The 18682-nt window shown below is 34.6% G+C and overlaps 2 protein-coding genes across 4 annotated transcripts in view; one reads left to right on the top strand and one right to left on the bottom strand.

Annotated features, from left to right (window-relative positions):
- LOC128990335 (PRL-1 phosphatase) overlaps positions 1-2500 on the top strand; it is a 51708-nt gene extending 49208 nt beyond the window's left edge. For both annotated transcript variants that reach the window (XM_054412674.1, XM_054412673.1), the window contains exon 5: positions 1441-2500. In XM_054412674.1, the coding sequence (XP_054268649.1) occupies positions 1441-1552 (112 nt within the window). In that variant the 3' untranslated portion in view covers positions 1553-2500. The remainder of the gene's footprint in view (positions 1-1440) is intronic.
- A 3846-nt stretch (positions 2501-6346) lies between these two features.
- LOC128990035 (proteasome inhibitor PI31 subunit) lies at positions 6347-18682 on the bottom strand. Of its 2 annotated transcripts, none has more exons than XM_054412250.1 (5): positions 18111-18682; positions 14873-15022; positions 12871-13121; positions 9888-10037; positions 6347-6554 (listed from the first exon to the last, which is right to left on the bottom strand). In XM_054412250.1, the coding sequence occupies exons 1-5, from the start codon at positions 18252-18254 to the stop codon at positions 6401-6403; spliced, it is 849 nt and encodes a 282-aa protein (XP_054268225.1). In that variant the 5' UTR covers positions 18255-18682; the 3' UTR covers positions 6347-6400. The 2 variants fall into 2 exon arrangements, with proteins under 2 accessions (XP_054268225.1, XP_054268226.1); XM_054412251.1 differs by having other exon boundaries at positions 6347-6533; positions 18111-18678.

Here is an 18682-nt window from a genome sequence, read left to right on the forward strand (position 1 = left end):
CTTAAATCAAACATTTTAATGTGTACCAGTGAAATAATATTAGTGAAAAATCCTTAAGCCACTAAATAATATCTGTGAAGCGTTTATATCTGCGTTTATAGCGTAAAAAAAATCTGTATTTGATCAAACTCATAAGGGACTATGTCATTTCTCAGATTCTACCTCAATACTTTTTTTTACCTAATGGATTCTAATCATCATATGCTAATTCTGTGTAATGTACCTGTTTGAAACGTAAGCAATCATATAAAATACAAACTATATTTTCTTATTGCAACACCAGCCAGTGTTCATGTTTGGAACGTACAGGATTTTGCCGTAACTATGACAAACAAGGGTGGAATTTCCCGGGAGAATGTACAAGGCCCACGCTCATATATGATATATAATTCATATCCAAACTGGTAGAGCTGGTTCTGTACAATGTACATGTAGTAGACTAGTCCTTTGTCGAGGTTTGCCCTCAAGTTACATTGTATAGCTTAGGCTTCTTTTATTTATTAAGTAAACATTTTATCGTAAGCTTAATGATATCAAGTCAGCTTGAATAGTACCTAAGCTTAGTAGACCTACTCCTTATGGATACAACTAGACATCCGAGGATTTAGTTGAATTGAGTCTCGGTGTGTTGATGAGAATTGCTGATTTCTGTCTTATTTACAGATTTTTTAATGAAGCTAAACTAAATGGTTAGCTTATTGTAAACTGTAGTTATAATTTTTTTGTTCAACAAAAATGAGCAGTTAAAGATAACTTGAAAAGTTTGCACTTGTGCTGAAAACTTTTGGCACCTTTGTCAAACAAGAACAGTTTGTTGACATACACAGCACAATAGTTCTTTGTCCATTTTTTGCCACAACAAACATGATTCTCATGTAACAAAAAGAATTAATTATAGCCTAGATAAGCCAAGTGATTGCATGACACCGTTTTTGTTAAACATTGTAAGAAGTGTAACAGTAACATTATAACAGATGTAAGATGTGTAGAAGAAACTTTTGTTCTTTAATTTTTACTTTTCTACGATCTGATTTAATTTTGATATATGGTTGATATCTGGTTAATATCAGTGACTGTTGTATCTAGATTGGGCAGGCTATTAAAAATCGGATATAAGGTTTCATCTAGGACTGCTCTAAAGATTTGGATAAACATCTGTACAGATTACAGATATTTAGATGTTTGATTACTGACATGAGTAACCAAAAAGTAAATTTAAAAATTGCACCAAAAGAGAGCAATGGTTGTATTTCTCCATACATTGCCCGACAAATGATTCCCTGATAATCATAGCACCTTCAGACCGTGCCAAGAGAACACTTTGAAGGGCACATACCAAACTGCTTGCTAATCTTAAATTAAATGTGAATTGATTATTAAATGTGACCATTTATAACCTTGCATAAAATAAAAATCATAACAGTTTGAATCTGTTTGCAGGAAACGTAGAGGAGCAATTAATGCCAAGCAGTTGGCATTCCTGGAGAAATACAGGCCAAAGTCTCGGCTCAAGATGAAGAACGGCCACAAGAACTCCTGTTGTCTGCAGTAAACTCCTGCGTTCTGTTTTATAGTTTAACTCGAATTACAATATTCTGCAAGTTTACAGTGTTAACAACTAATATCTTAGTGACACCTCGGTTTGTATGTTCAGTCTTTCATTCGTTTCATCATTAAGCTGTACACGCGTATTCGTACAAAAGTATTTTGTGTTATAGTATTTAAAGCGATATTTTCCAGTTATGGTGGACGATTACCATTGTTAGACGTTGGCAGTGGTCAGCTGCATTTAGTTTACCGTCATGTTAGTTTACACTTAGCGTAACCCCGCTTCACGTAATAGTTGTTGTCACGTTAAACTGTTACAGTCTGTCTATCACCATTGTAAATCGCCTTACTATTTATTTTCCAGACTCTATTTTCAGACGTATTTTCCTCAACACTGCCAAGACCGTCGAGTGGATGGTATGAACGGTGGCACGAATCATGAAACGTTACTGGAAAGATTCCCTTCTGTACTGTCGAGTTAGCTCGCCAATCGTAGTTCGCTTTAATTATGATTTATCGTTTAGTCCGAGATAGTACTCTAGATTTATATATTGTTAAGAGCGTTTTGAAATTTTAATTGTATTCTGTTGAGTTAACATTGCGAGGATTTCGTTAAGATAGGCTGTAGTGTTGATTGTATTGACGCAATATTGTGTTGGTCTGTCCATACCCACCACTGGAGCCTGAAAAGCTAATTTTTCTAAGATAAGTCCAATAAGTAAAATTGGGATTCAGTAATTTTATTTTTGTAATCACATTGTTTCCAACAACAATTTTTCTCACATTGTAAAAACCCATTTAAATCCATTATTTAACTTAATTCAACCTTCTGTGAGGATGCTTGTAAAATGTGTGATGTATGCATGAATGATCCAACAATTTAGAAAACCAAATACTACACTGGAATTATAAATGTAAAAAAAAATAATTCAATAAAAAAGGTAAAACACCACTGTCTGTTAGTAAATCTCCTTTCTTCAGTCCTTGGTTTACGTCATGGCATGTTATTTTAATGAAACAGTTTCAATTTCTTAATTAATTTATCAATGGTGCTGTCATCCCAAACTAAGCTAGACACAATTTGCATTCAGGATTGCACAATCTTGAAATAGTAGTATAAGAACAAATTTGTGGATCAACTCAATTGGAACAGATTTAACTGCATATTCTTTCCAAGCCAACAAAGCAATGACCATCAGTGAATTATCGAATATTCCTCCTGAATATTGAGTTATAATATTTCCTGATATTATAACTCAGTATGTGCATTTAAAAATTTGTATTTACAGCAATCTCCAACTTCTTCAGATTAGAGCAATTTAAAAAAGTTTTTATTAGCTCGCTTTCTTGTTTGTTAGGTACAAATTTTGCAATAGATTTTAAACGAACTTCCCGATGAGCTAGACTTGTAACTAAAAACATAGCTCACAAAAGGATGACAATGAAATATTAAATCATGATTTAATATTCATTTTATTTTCATATTTCCCTAGGGCTATGCCCTATGGGCTTCTAAATGTTTGTTTACATTTTGGATGAATGTAAATATATCAATTGAAGTAGTTGTAAATACTTTAATTTGACAGATTGTTCAAAGAGCAGAGGTTAAGACTACAAAAAATCATCAGAAAAAATACTGTCCGAATTATCTCAAGGGTCGAAAATGAAGAACACTGCAAGCCACTATTTATCCAATATCCTTACTCTAACTTCCCAATACATCCTTGACACAATCATCGCCATCAAATCAGATCCTCCACAAACCAGACAAGAATGTCATCAATACAATATAAGGTACAATATTAGGTCAGGGAAAAATCTCAACCAAAACTAACACAGAACAAGTAAAACCCCTACATACATGGGAACAACTCTCTATAACTCTCTTCCTCAAAACATAAAATCGATAAACGAAACAAAAAAAAAACTCATCACTAGCCTTAAAATATACCTCCTGAACAGGCCATACCGGTACTACAACTTAAAGGAATTCTACAAGGACCACAACAAAGTAACACACTTCTAAAATAAATAAAACACACACACACACCCACATATAACACCCACACATAAATACAACAAACTCCCTCCAAGAAATTGACAACTCTCCGGTCTCCACGACTGTGAAGAGGAGCGCCGATGTAAGATGCAAGAGGTACAGCTTCCGCTGCCCAGAGATTCTAAAGTTTTTTTCCAAACTGAAAGTACACAACTCAGTACACTAATTTGATGTCACACCACCTACCTATAGTAGCAAAAAAGTGCAGGGAGAAAATTCAATTTTGACATTATCACACTCTTCGAGTGACTCACTCAACTATGTCTACTTCAGTATCCAAAAGCCAATGGCATGTTTAAGTTAATAGACCAGCTGATGCCAGCCTTATCAAAAATGAACATAGTGAATTAGCTAGTCATAGATTGAGACAGTCTAAAATTCTATTTTATAACTTATTTTTAGTTACTGAAGGTAGTTCACCAGACATAAGAGATATTATAGCTTCAATAAGTCGACCTACCTGTTCAGCTTAACTAGTCTAACAATCAGTTTAATAGTCATATTCAACAGAAATCATTAATTTAATCAGCACAATCTTTCGATTTCTCAGTTCAACTAAGTTGAATTTGATTACAAACTTAGGACCACTTAACTAAGGATTAGTTACCATAGAAGTGCTAAGTTGTTTATATCACTGAGCTAGAACAACAGTCGGAGGTAGCACTGAATGTGAGAATTGAAATATGTTGGTCGCAATACTTGGGACTAGGGATTGAATAGTGGATTGTGGGATTTTAATTCTATACTTAAAAATGGGTGTGTACGGGCCACGAAAAATCGATTTGAGTTGGTTACAAGGCTGGGAAAAATCCAGAAAATCTAGTTACCGTCCTACAGCCCTTGAAAGGGCACATGTTATCGTGAATAGCTTTTTGTAGCTGTAGTTAACATCATGTTGTATTTTGTTTTTCTGATTGAATCACTGACGATAAAATATATATAAGGTTACATTACCTTGATCGCCAAGTGATCCATGTAAGTCCAAAAATAGGATTACGCGCGTTTCAAAGTCAAAGTGTCATTGTCGAGTCTCGGCGTGTGAGCAGATTCGTCGCGTTTACCACGAATTAGTTAGTAGGCCTACTTTTAAATGTATTTTTGTACCGGTAATGTGTATTTTGTGTGTCGGAAAGGCTGTGACGTGACCATATGGTTTAGAAAGTTTTTGTGCGATTTGACAATGACGTTTTGACGTCGCAACGCGCGTAATCCTATTTTTGGACTTAAATGGATCACTTGACGATCAAGATAATGTAACCTTACATATATTGTAGTTAACATGTTCGCTCCGACGTGGCCACTGGTGGCGCACAATTGAAATTTCAGTCAAAAGTAAATTTGTGTACAATAATTACCATGGACTACAAAAAAAACAACAAAGTGTGTTTATAGGAATAATTAGATATAATTACTTATTTATCAACTGTACACTATCAACTGTACACTACATGTACAGTTTCAGTAACAAAATAAGATAATAATTATTATAATTAAACCATGTACCACCCGTGGTACTTGTTGACCTGTCATCATGTTGAAAAGAACTTTACGCCACACTACATTATTTTGACGAACTTCCCACGCAAGTATTTAGTCCAGAAAACAGCTGTTTGCCGCTAGCTTATTCAAATGGGGTTTCATTGCGTACTACTGTGCTGCAATGAGTTTTACCGGACACCAATCAGCTGATTGTACTGTATTTAGTATTTAGGTGGCAATGAGGGGTTATAAACAAAAACATAACCTCTCAATGACTAGTGATTTTTAGTCCTTAGTTGGTGGAAATATTAGGATTTGTACAGATTTAGTAGTATGGCGTAAACTATCGTACGTCACTCGTCCAAAATGTGTGTACCGGACTCGTCCGGTAAACACTTATTTTCAGGACTAGTAACGTAATATACTATTGACTTTGATGAGAGACCTTACAAGGTACTTGGGCAAATCCTTATGCCCAAGCTTCCAAAAGAATGGGAGAAGTTAAGTGAATCACATGAAGATCAACCAAAGTCTGTAGGGTTATAAATACAGACAGGAACAGTTACAAAAGGCATTATAATTTACCAAATGCAAACGACTGCAGTGTTCAGATCTGATGATGGCTGTCTCGAAGATCCTCCATTTGTTATAAGCTACACAGCCAAAAATGAAATTCCAGAGAATTTAGCAGCACACTACACTGATCTTGACCCTATGAAGAGTTCAAGCTACAAACAAAGGTGCATTGGTTGGCAGGTACTATTAACAAAATCTTGTTATTGCAGTTTTTACAATCCATAGTTGTTTTCCAATGCATATTGCATAGTAAAGTAAATACTTAGATGCAATGGCTATTGTCCATCAACCAGGAAAACCTCCTTAAACCAAATTTGGATGAAATAAAAATCCCACGTACAATGATGCTCTATCTATCCTCACAGTTTTACATTGAAGGAAAATTATTTAATGTGAATAACTGCAACAAACCATGATTTTAAAAGAAAATTTTTGTCATACCAAACGTTAATTTTAATAAATAAATAATGGAGTTGTGGTCACACTAAACTAATAGTAGAGCATATAGTTGTACAATTCAACTTTACTTTTTTTAGTTTCTTTGATATAATGAAAAAATTACTGTGGTCCATTGCGCTGTATGGGGCCCCAAGTATAATCTAATCTAGCAATTATCTAAACTTACTGCTATAGGGGTGCACGTAGAAATTAGGTGTGATTAGTAAATAAATCTTTCTACCAGGCCAATTTCGTAAAAATATTTAATACAATAGTTTACAAGGTTTGCATGAAAGATTATTACATGAACATGTCGTCATACCCTGGGGGTGGTAGATGATCGGAGTCTGGTGGAAACCTCGGTCTGGAGGGACGAGGCAGTAAGTCCGGGGGTGCAAACGGATCAAACCTTGCTCCAGGAGGCACAGCCCCTCTGCAAAGAGGCACCAAATAACTATAAAATGTGTTAAGATTTAGTATTTTAACAAATCAAATGAACCACCATCACATGTCAGCAAAATGTGTTCTCCACTAAGCTTTAGTTTTATTTAGTAGGCCATCTTATACCATACAATACACTCTCTCTCAATGAGACACTTTGGGACCAAAACCATGTACAATCTAAAAATAGTCTATACCAAAATATAGTGTACTGTACTACAGTCATGCTAAACAATATAGCAGTAAACCCACTAGTCCGACGCTCTCCGACACGACACCCTCCGTCAAGTCTCCGACACCTACCGACGCCTTCCGCAATTTTAAGGCATTAACCCATTTGTCCGACGGGCTCCGAAAGTAGGCCTCCGACGAGAAATACGCCACCACTCCAACAGTGCCAGTTGCGATGGAGCATGTGATCACATACTGTTCACAAGCAGTAGTTAGGGAGACAAGAGCATATAATAAAAAGATCCATAACATTTATGACAATCTCTGTTAGTATGAGAGATTACAATGGTCAAGGACCTTCCTAGACCCACCTTGGTAATTCCGGTTAGTGGTTACAATTACTTTACTTTACAATTACTTTTAAAATTTACTTTACTTTACTTTAATTAATTAGGGAAATTAGCAAAAAGTACAATTCAAAACATAAACAATAATACCCCCGCCGCAGCAAACCTGCCGACTAAGCGAATTTCTATTTACCTGAATTGATTTTCAATTAAATGTATTAATTAACATTAGGTTTTATGAGTATACAGGCTTGCTGGCTACAGGGAGCGTAAAAAGTGTGGTTTTTAGTAAAATATTAATAACTTAGTATAAAATAAAGTAAATAAAAATAAAATAAGTTTGAACAAAATATATCCATCAGAAAGCAAACTACAATATTCACCATAATAATAATATGGGAATTTTAAAATAACCATTTTTTTAATTTTCTCCATAACCAATAATTGTACAAAAACATCACACACTTGTGATCACATGTTCCATATCTGTTCCACATATTGTGATCACACACAAAGCTAGACATTGACTAAATCTAGGCCTGGTGCACGCAGAGTGGAGAAATGACGGATCCGACATCCGACAAGAATGCCCCAGAGAGCAATGTTGTCGTGACGTGTCGGATCGGAAGGTGTCGTGTCTGACTAGTGGGTTACTGTCCATTTAAAGTCATGCAAGTAATTTTGACGGAAGGTGTCGGAAACTTGACGGAAGGTGACGTGTCGGACCAGTGGGTTTCCTGCTTAAGGTATAAATTAAACATGTATGAACCGAATATTGCTAGACAAACATTGTGACAAGATTGTTTGATAGGATATTTTTTATTTTGTATTTTTCAACACTTCAAGCATTTTTATTTAGATTTTTGTTAAAACCCCTGAACTTGTTAACACTACTTAACACCAACCAGGCATAATTAGCTGTTGGAACAAACGGTGTCGTGCCAGAAGCGACCCGTGCCGGAGGCGACCCACCAATTTTCTACCGTGCTAGCGACCCAAGGATTTGGAGCGGGAGGCGAGTAATGAATTAACGCCGATTCAACTTATATTCTTAACAAAAACCAAACAGAATTTCACTATAAAACCATTAAAGCGATTTGCTATCACATTAAATCCATAACAAAATACTCCTGCCGGAAGGTTCTTTTTTTTAAAGGTTCTTCCAAAGGAAGAGATACCATTTAACATACTAATAATAACTCCGATGACGTACAGTATAGGAAATATTTTAATCATTGAATGATCAACCAAATTTGGCAACTAACACAATTAATATCATAAGTGTTTTTACACTTATTACTCTTTAAACAATGCTAAATGCTCATAATATGTAGGCCTATATTTCACCCAATTTATTGCAGTTAGATGAATTAACGTAAGCCTTGAAAGTAACCGTGGATTTCGACGGGTTTCACCTAGTTATTTATAAACATGGAAGGGCCATTTAATATCGTAATGAAATAAGAAAAATTTAAATGAAAACAAGCTGTTGTAGTTATGCTTTGCAACGGACGGGACGTTGAAGAAAGAGTCCAAAGTATCTATTTCAAACCCTAATCCAAACATAATATGTTAACAATTGTTAAACCTTTACTTCATTGAATTCTAAGGAGCCACTATCTCCAAACGGGCTAGTAGCAAACATCCAAAGTTTGACGATTCGAATGGTTTCTGCTTTTTGAATTTTGTCTGGATTCTATTAGTCCAAGTTGCACTAACTATCCAAATAATAAAACTGTCTTCCCGGTATTTTGTATACCTTTATTTTTGATTGTAGTTATTATTTATTTTTTTCTTTCAAACAAATGATTACCTAGCTGTCATGTTTTTTTCAACTTATAATATTTATTTACCGATAGAGGAAATTTCTCACGCACAGGCAGTAGCCTATGTGAGAGGTATTTCATATTTAATGACTATGTCAGTATATTATTACATAGCTATAAAATCTGTACTGACAAAGTATTGTAACATAGTATTTTAAACTGAAATAAACATTATTTTGATTTTATTTTATAAACTACCTCCAAGTGAAGATTTATTTAGATCTTTTGAGTGGTTCCCGTGCGATTAAGTAGTATACAAACACACATCCACCATCTTATATTTACATATTTAGATAATAAATTTAAAAATAAAGAAAAGATAAGTTAATTGATTATATTGGCTCTTATAAAATGATAAAAATTCAAGAAAAATTATTTGATTAAGTTACCACACATAACTTGAGTCTATGCTACTAGCTGGAAACTATAGAGATGCTAAAATAGTTCTTTAGACGAATATTGGGCTCTTCCAGGTGGTACATATTACTATAACAAGAATAGGATTAGTTTATAAGCCATTTACACCGATGTGTACAAAATTGTAAAAACATTGTTAAATCCATTATCAAACAATGGGTCGCTAGTGGCACTCACACTACAACCAGGGTCGCTTCTGGCAAGGTCGCTTCCGGCACGTAATCGAACAAACGCATCTGAGCCCAAAACTGTCAACTGATTCGAAAGTTAGAACCATACCCCAAACAGATACTCAAACAATTGAGCATTGTGCGATGAGCAAAGGGATTTATGTATGTAGAATTGTGTGAATCATGAGCAGGTGATCTACTCTAAAATTCAAATAAATTGAATCCCAAGTCTGCAGAATTTAATTCTATCTCTTAAAATTATCTGAAAGAATTACAGGGCTAGGTACTAATAACCTACAGGAAGTCTGAATAAGTCTAAAATTTCCAGATAATCATCCAAAATTTGTATGACTTAATAAACCATAAAATAAATACTTCATTTCCTTTTGAGATGTCATTAAGCAGACACAAGTACCTTGGCAATCCTCCTGGTATTCCTTGGCCAGGGTCAGGGAAAGGCCTCAATGGATCTCTGTTGAACGGATCAAAGATGTTCCCATGTCCGGGCGGAGCAAAGGGATTGACATCAGAGCTGCCTACTCCAAATGGATCTGCATACCTTGACCTAACACAATATATATTGAAATATCATATAACAACTGACTCTTTACTTGAATTTGAAATTATTTTTATTTAGTTTATAAAATCTCGCTCACAGTTTTTACACGCAAGTGTGATTAACGTTGAGTAAAACCCTTTTTCTCATTACTAGGCTTTTCTGTGTTGGGCCTACATAAGTTGAACTGAGAAAAGAAATTACGGAGAGGGGGGCAATATCTATATTCTACACACTAATTAGTATAAGGAAACACAAATGGACCTGTAAGAAACAAGGCTTCCGTCTCAACACAACTCAAATTTCAGTGTATACAGTTTTTGGCCAATCACATAGTTTATCGCAGCCTTGGTTTAATGGTGTCTGATCACCTGGCACCAGCTGTACTAGCAAAATTTTCTGTTAATAAGACTGTGACCGGTTTTTTCATAGACAAACAAGATTATTGTTTTAATCTACAAAGCTTTAGTAATAGTGGTTAAAACAATTCTATCACAATTTCTGTGAATTTTATCAAAAATTTACTTTGTTGCCAAAGTATAAATAAATTACAAAACCACATTAAAGTTAGGTTTGCCAGATTTCTGAAATATACAACCTAGACACTGGTATCCCCCCTCAATGAATCAATCAATCAATTATTTAAGATACCCACAGTGTCATAGGTATTATATTATCCACACCCTTTTAAAGGGTAGTTTACTCCCAATGCTAAAAATACCTAATGAATGGTTAGTGATCAATAGTTACTGATAAGGAATTCAAACTAAAATTAGAGACAACAATAAATTATATGAAAATACAAATTTAAATATTATTTCTTACATGTGAGTGTTTTATATACTAAGTAAGATTGTGAGAAACCCCTATTAGGATGAGGAATAACAATTTTGACAGTTATACTTAAAGTTGTTTTACAGTAGCCTAGTCTAGACCAGGGTTGCCACCCGTCCCGATTTTGCTGGGACAGTCCCCATTTTGGTTCCTTATGCCCATATTTAAGCCTATGTTAATCCGGGAGGGAGGGGGGCAATGTCCCGATTTTTTTCTGACCTAAGGTGGCAACCCTGGTCTAGACCTAAAGATGAACTTCAGTAGTATAATCAAAACATTCAAAACTCCAAGCTTGGAATCTTAATTTCATGAAAAACTTCAACTCAAAACCTAATTGCAATGATTTATAAGAAACTTACCAAGAATTATTGAAAATTGTACAAAATAAAACACAAGTGAAGAATCCCTGAGCAGTAAACATGTTAAATTGAACAACCATAGGAGGACAGTTAGTAATTATGAAGCAGTAACCTTGCTTTGATTCATTAAGAAATCAGTCTAGATTCCAGAATAACATTAGGGTTTCACCTTCTCTGAATTCCTCTATATTTGTCATTAGCAGAACAAGATATATATATGGCTCGACTGGCAACCCTGGTAACTCAGTAGAGGATGAGTAGGTAACAGTCGTCTGAGCCTGCTTTTATTACATTGTACCTTTTTATTTTGCATGAATCACAATTAATTATATTTTTTAGACAGTGCCTGTAAAATATACTCATTCAGATTAAATTTTTAAATCAGGCTATTATTTATTTTATTAGATTTTTTGGTCATACCCTTGGGATGTAATTTAAGTAGGATAAAACTTACAATATCAGTACATAAATAACCCGTTCCAATTTTTAATGATGTAAGATCCCTTATACTATACTTGCCACCATACCCGTGCTTCGCCTCGGGAAGAGAACGCTTAAGAGAATAATTATTATTCCATAGATCTGCTGTATGTAGATAAACTTTTAGTAATCCACTAAAAGCACTAACTTAAAATATTAACTGGCTACTTTCGTTTCCCAGACATTATTTTTTGGGAAATAAACGATACAAATTCAATGGGTTTTTATAAACATTTTCCCTGGGGCGGAGCTCTTTTGACGGATCTGCACCAAACTTCACACAAACCATCCTTGAATAATGCCTGAAAGTTTCATTACAATCTGTCGAGCGGTTTCAGAGTCCATAACGTTCAAATATATATACATTATACAAACTTACTCTTTTATAAATATAGATTTACTGCTAAGTTTATTAATTTTGTAATTTATTTAGGCCTAATGCAAAACATCTGGTTACAGTATTATAAAAGATAAACCCCCACCATCATTGAAACAATATTAAATCAATGCGTTACTAAACTTTGTAAATTAAAAATACATGTCGTTGTCATTGTAGGTTTGAAAAATATAGGCCAACTACACTTTATATTCGGACTGTATGACATACTGCAAAATGTATCTCATTATTTTTTATTAATTAGTAACAAATTAGAGATTTTATTCATACTATTGGTAGTAGAGTCTGGGCCGGTGCAAGGTTTTTTTGCCGGACTTCCGAGGGTAATTTTGGTGGCCTTGATATAAAACCACTCCTATCTCTATATTACTCCTCCATTTAAATGAATATATTTAATTATATACAACACATATAAAACTAAACAACGATTATAGAAGTAAATCAGGTTGAGAATTTATTTTATTTATTTATTTATTTTTTGTTTTAAGAGGTTGGCGGCCTCTTAAGGTCTTAGGTAGGCCTATTAAGTATTTTTGTTCATCTATATCCGAGTATATTATATTTGCATTATACGCTATAGGCAGATTTTTGAAAAATTAAAAAGTAAATCGGTCCCAGGTCTAGGTCTCCCTGTTCCACCTACGGTAATAGGCCTATAGGGAAATTCGCTAAAACCCTCCTGTGTCATTTGATACATTCATTACATGAATTAGCAAATAACCTAACTAACAAATCACAAGTACAATCCCTCTATACAAATTAGACATCTCACCTTTGGGATTCAATATCGGCTGATGGTGATCTACCCAGTAAATTAGGAGATTGGTTGGACACTCGTACATTTGCCGTCTGTGTTGTTGCTTCCTTGCTCGACGTCTTAATTAGTGGAACTATCATCTCATTTTTCATTGTGTTAAACAGCTCAGTATGTGTAGGAACGAGCATTTCCAACGACCCCTGAGTGGCTTTCACCACGTCGTTGTGACGTAGTGTCAGTGTTGAGACATTCTTATCAGCAACTCTCTGAAAAATAATTTTGTTATTGTTATTGGTAACATGTTTCTACAAAAAATAATATGGATATTTAAACAGTCTGTGAATGTAATGCATTAAATTGGTTGTTGGTTTCTGGAATAACTTAAAGTCGGGACCACGTAAGTTTGCAGTTGAGGGAGGAGCCTATTAACCATATGGTTTTGAATGAACCAATGAGAACCGTGCGGTGTTGCCAAATCTAATAATACCAGCTGATTTGAAAATATTGCTTAGTATATTTTAATTAGTGTTGTCAACAGGTGATGTGGCAATGTCGCACTAGCCTTGTCTTGTGATTGGCTGCCACCAACTGCAAACTTACGTGGTCCCGACTGTAGTGTAGTTATTAGTTAATAATTAGTTTTTGGCAAGTATTTCAAATAGACTAAGTTACTGTGTACAGCCCTTGCAAAACAACATTAAATGAGATGAACAATATTTATAAGCAGAAGTCAATGTTTATAAGTTATAATATGCCTACATTGATTTGATCGAGTTTGCAAACCAGCTTAATCGGACTAATGGAAAAGGGGTTTATGGGGTAAAAATTGTTTTTCCCCATTTTTTACCGTAAAAACATAAAAATTCTTAATTTTTTCCAGTCCATTTTGTAAAGCTTAAAAAAAAATAATTTTGTAAATCAAAGCGTTGTTGTATAAAATTTCCATGTCATTCTTATGGAGAATATTAACTGTTGTAGTTTGCCTGTTTATGAATATATTTTTTATCAAATTTGGCAATTTTGTTTATTTCATACTAAGCAATCAACATAAACAAAACCCACCTCATTATCTTCCCTGTATCTGCAAACCTAAATTTCATCAAACTTGGACAAAAATGACTCAAGTTATCACGTTTACGGACACATATATAAATCTATACAGGGTGTTCAAAAAAGGTGGGGACATATTTTGCCTAGTGATTCCTTCAGTAAAAATGAAAAGAAAATCAAGAATAAAATTTTTTCCAAAATTCGCTTTGTTAACTAGATATCCGCCATTTTGTATTTTTTACATAATTATTATCTTTTAATATTTTCAACCAATCTTTATCAAACTTGGTATGTAAGATTGAAGAGACCCGTGTTAGAAAAAAAGATCATCTCGATTCAACCTAAAATTTCAAAAATGGCGGCCATTTAATATTTTTAAACTTAAATTACTCAAAACTGGCTGGTTTTATGTAAAAATGCCAAATCAAATCAAATCAAATCAAATGCCAAGAACACTTTTCCCCTAACAAAATCAACAAAAACAAAAATCATCCCCTAACAAAAAGTTGACCATTAACTTACAATGTAAATAGGCCTACAATATGTAAAAAGATGCTAGGTAAAATCATAGATAAAACATACTCCCTTTAGTAGATTTCTCATCCTTATGGAACAGCTGAAGACAATTTTATTGTTAGTTCTGTACGGTTTATGTAGAGGTCGTGTTTTGTTTACAATTTGTTTCCCGTTATTACAGCCATTTTAAACCTTGTTTAACCAAATAATACGATCTAACCATAAACAATAACTTGTCCCCTAGTTATATAACCAAACAGTAAAGCACAAATCAAGAAATTAACCCTAAAATAATGGAAACAAAGTTTCGTCGACACTAGCGCCTTTGTGTCACGTACATGAACTAGACACGAAAAACGTGCTTCAAAATTTACAATGGGATGAGAAGTCTACTTGTGTTGGTTAGTCTATGGTAAAATGTAACAAAAAATAGTAGGACATATTAACTTACAACCAAATTGAGGATAAACTCTTCATCCACAAGCAAACCACGAAGGATGAACAGCTGACTGTCCAGGGTGTATTTTATGGCATAAGTACTTTTGGTATTCCATCCTTTAGGAAGTAGCTCGCTACCAGGTTCATCGACAGTGAATGTGCTCTGGAATAACCAAATATGAAAAGGTAGTAGGTTTTGCTTATGGTTAGTATACATGACTAGATCTATTCCTTGGAATTTTAAGATTAAGTCCTGCATATAAACCTATGTTAGTTTAGTTATAAAAATTAAAGAGGCTTGGTCCTACCTACTTACAAAATCATATTTTGCCTTCTTATTTCAAAAAGTAGCCAACAGTTTGATTACAGAAGTGGAAGATCAACCGTGGATGCAGTATGCCAGTTCCGTACCTTTGTAATGGACGCAATGGACAATAATGAGGTTGTGGAAGCGGTTTTTTGTGACCTGTCGAAAGCATATGACTGTGTCAGCCATCAACTTGTGTTGAGAAAGATGGAAAGTCTGGGGGTATCTGATCAGGCTAATAGGTTGGTGGCAAGCTTCCTTAAGAACAGAAGGCAGCTGGTAGTGGCGGATGGCAGGGAGTCTGGTTTAGAGAGGGTATATATAGGTGTCCCCCAGGGGTCTATGCTGGGACCATTACTGTTTTTAGTTATAATCAATGACCTTGATTGCTGCATCCCGGGCAGAACCATTATCTATGCTGATGACACAACCATCATGTCCAAGGGAGCGGATTTTGGCTCAGCGAGGGAACATACTGAGTTGTCATACAATGAAGCCAAGGTCTGGTTTCAGGCTAACGGGTTGGCACTTAACGAGGCGAAGACGCAACGTGTGTTTTTCTCTTTAAAGAAAAATGAAGACCAAGGTGTGGCTAAATTATTGGGTTTCCACTTGGGCCCTGAGTTAGATTGGAAGGACCATGTTGAAGTAGTTTTGAAGAGACTCAACAAAGTAATTTTTTTTTTAAGGCGACTACAAGACAGCGTAACTCCTGACTGTGTGATGTATGCCTATTTTGCCTTTTTCCACAGCATAATTGCTTATGGGATCCTCCTATGGGGACATGCAGCCAGAAGGGATGAAGTTTTCGCTAGTCAAAAAGAGACTATCAGAACAATCTCAGGAGTATGGAGTCAGCAGGAACACTGTACAGGCCACTGTTAAACGGTTAGGAGTGATGACTGTCCCCTGTCTTTATATGTCAGCTTGCCTGTTGTGGTGCAAAGAGCGAGGACATGAGCTTGAGGTGAGGAGTGATGTACATGAGCACAACTATAAACTTTTTATAACTATAAACTTTTTATAGAGCAGGCATTTTACTCTGTGGAGGAATTCTTTGAATTCATGGAAAGTAGGAAACAAAACCAGCCACTTCGCCAAGCCAAGTAAAAGTTTTTATTTTTTGCATGTGTGTGCATTTTGAGTTTTTAACGACAAGGCCCATTCCAGTCTACTGGTCAACGGCTGCTTTCTTCAAGGTATCAAGATAACATTAGCAAGTTAACTTACATTTTAATTTGTTTCATTACGCAAACATTTTATTTTAAACAACAAAAGTACCGGAAATAGCCAACTAAAGAAATATATTTAAATTATCATAATTATTCCAAAACAGTAGATAAAGGCACCCGCAGTAAACTTTTCATGGGAGTAAACTGTTATGACTATCCCGCAAACAAATTTGGTAAAATTGTAAATTTAAACTTTCATAAGCTTAAATAAAATACTAAATTTTCCTTTGTATGAGCTTTTGAATCAAAACATGTGAGATAGTTATAAAAATTGTACATGATCATTGAAAGATTAAGCTACATGGCTTGGTCACCAGCTAAAACCATACAACAAGCACTTTATCACGGGCCGGGCAAACGCAGAATGAAAACACACACAAAATATGAGCAACATTTAGGGGCTGACTCAAGTCTACGAGAAAGTGGTTCTACTGCAGGATGTCACCACGCGGACTCCATGGGTTGGACCAGCGCGCCGGTCCCATATGTATACATACTGCTATTTAACATGATTCCCTACATAAACAAATCAATTGCTCGTATCAAACTTAAGGTACCGTAGGCTATATGTAATCTGCATTAACAACCGAGTCCGACATGGTCAAAAAATGTTTTAGTAATATTTAATATTATTTTTTACAAGTGAAAAATTATAAGGTTTATAAACTTGTGAATTAAAAGAGTAGCTAATCGAGTAAATTTTTTTTTTATAAGAACACACTTTGAGCGAGAACACTGTTTATTAACAGTTCTATTTCAATAATTATTAGGCCCAAGTTAGTCTGAAAATTCTCAATAAAACCAACGGGTTGTTTATTATTCATCATGAAGTGGCGAGCGATACAACTTTGTCGTTCACGTTAAATCACTCAAAACGCACTGTACTGTTTGTAGCATGATACCTACTAAAAAAATGTAATATCTTAATTAGAGAATAGATTGTTTTAGTATTTAGGGCCTAGTGTAAAATAGGATTAGGTTTAGGTACGGTATCTTAAAAATTGAGTAGAGCAGATAAATGGAATTTTTAATGCGCTAGTTTGTGCACTAATTGAACCTAAAGTATTGTGAGGTGAGCGAGAAAAATTGCCTGTCAATGATAATTTGTAACGATCGTCTCTTGAGACAAATTTTAATTTTGGAAGTGTGTTTTAATGGTAACATACTTAATGCGGAAGGACTGAGATTGACTTTTCTCGCTGGAAGTTTGTTCCTAACCCAAAAATAATTATAGCCTATTCCTCGCTTAGTGACTTTTCAAGTTCATTATCTTAGTATGCTCTACGTATAAAACCAATTCACTTATCTTCAATTAAAAACGGTTTAACTTAGATATTTGGATTCTCAAGTTTAACCTATACAGAACAAAACGATGTTTTAAGATTTAAAAAAATTACTAGCTGGTTAGCTCGTCCAGTTACAGTTTCTTAACTGGGCTATGCTAATATCAATTGAAACTATCGATTCGATTAGTGTACCTTCATGCGATTTTTTCATTATCAGCAAGTTTGGTTAGTTAGGGTAGGTTATGACGGTTTCATTAAAGATTATATTTATAATATTTAAAATATTAATTATTAATCAATATTTTAAATTTGATAGTTTCAATCGATATTAGGATATGTAGCCCAGTTAAGAAACTGTACGTCCGCCTGTCCTATAGTACGGGAATCAGGTTAGGCCTATCGATTTTTTACTGACAAAATACTTACATCGTCACCCAGTCCAATACAGCGAAATCTCGATTTTATCAACACCCAATGTATCAATGTAATCAAAATGTCTTCTTTAGTCTTTACGTCTTCTGATACAGAGTGAAACATAAGTTCCCAACCAACAACAAATTCTGAAGCCATTTTTTTTAATGAAAAAAATGTCTTAGGGTTGTTCCAGTGTTCTAATTGCTTACCTTACTCAACTTAACTTCCTTATTGTAATAGTGAGATGAACTAAACTATTGTATGTTTGGTAATCAGGTAGGCCTATGTAACTTATGTTCTATATTCATAACATTTTTTAAAAAGGCCGATAAACTATAAGTTATAGGCCTGTGATTCTTTAAACCCGGTAATTAAAAAATTTTGGAAACTAGGCTAGTCCAAAATATATTTAATTAGGCCTATAAGTGTACCTCGATCAAAATTAATATATTATACTGTCACAGTAATTACTACCCAAGACTTTTTAAATTGTGCTCAGTATTGTCAATCTAAACAGCAACCATTATCGTAAAAAATCTTGAAACGTTTAATTCAATGATAACAACAAAACCAAATCATTACAC

This window comes from Macrosteles quadrilineatus, unplaced genomic scaffold (genome assembly GCF_028750875.1).
Source record: "Macrosteles quadrilineatus isolate MER2022 unplaced genomic scaffold, UCM_ALF_1.0 Scaffold_3__2_contigs__length_128488019, whole genome shotgun sequence".
Lineage (NCBI taxonomy): Eukaryota > Metazoa > Arthropoda > Insecta > Hemiptera > Cicadellidae > Macrosteles > Macrosteles quadrilineatus.

What these genes read in the sequence shown, in the direction of transcription:
- LOC128990035 (XM_054412250.1), bottom strand. Translation starts at nt 18,254, where the DNA reads ATGGCTTCAGAATTTGTTGTTGGTTGGGAACTTATGTTTCACTCTGTA. An exon ending in GCCGATATTGAATCCCAAAG is followed by an intron (nt 10,038 to 12,870) that starts GTGAGATGTCTA and finishes ATATTGTGTTAG; the next exon opens with GTCAAGGTATGCAGATCCAT. An exon ending in ATACCAGGAGGATTGCCAAG is followed by an intron (nt 6,555 to 9,887) that starts GTACTTGTGTCT and finishes CACATTTTATAG; the next exon opens with TTATTTGGTGCCTCTTTGCA.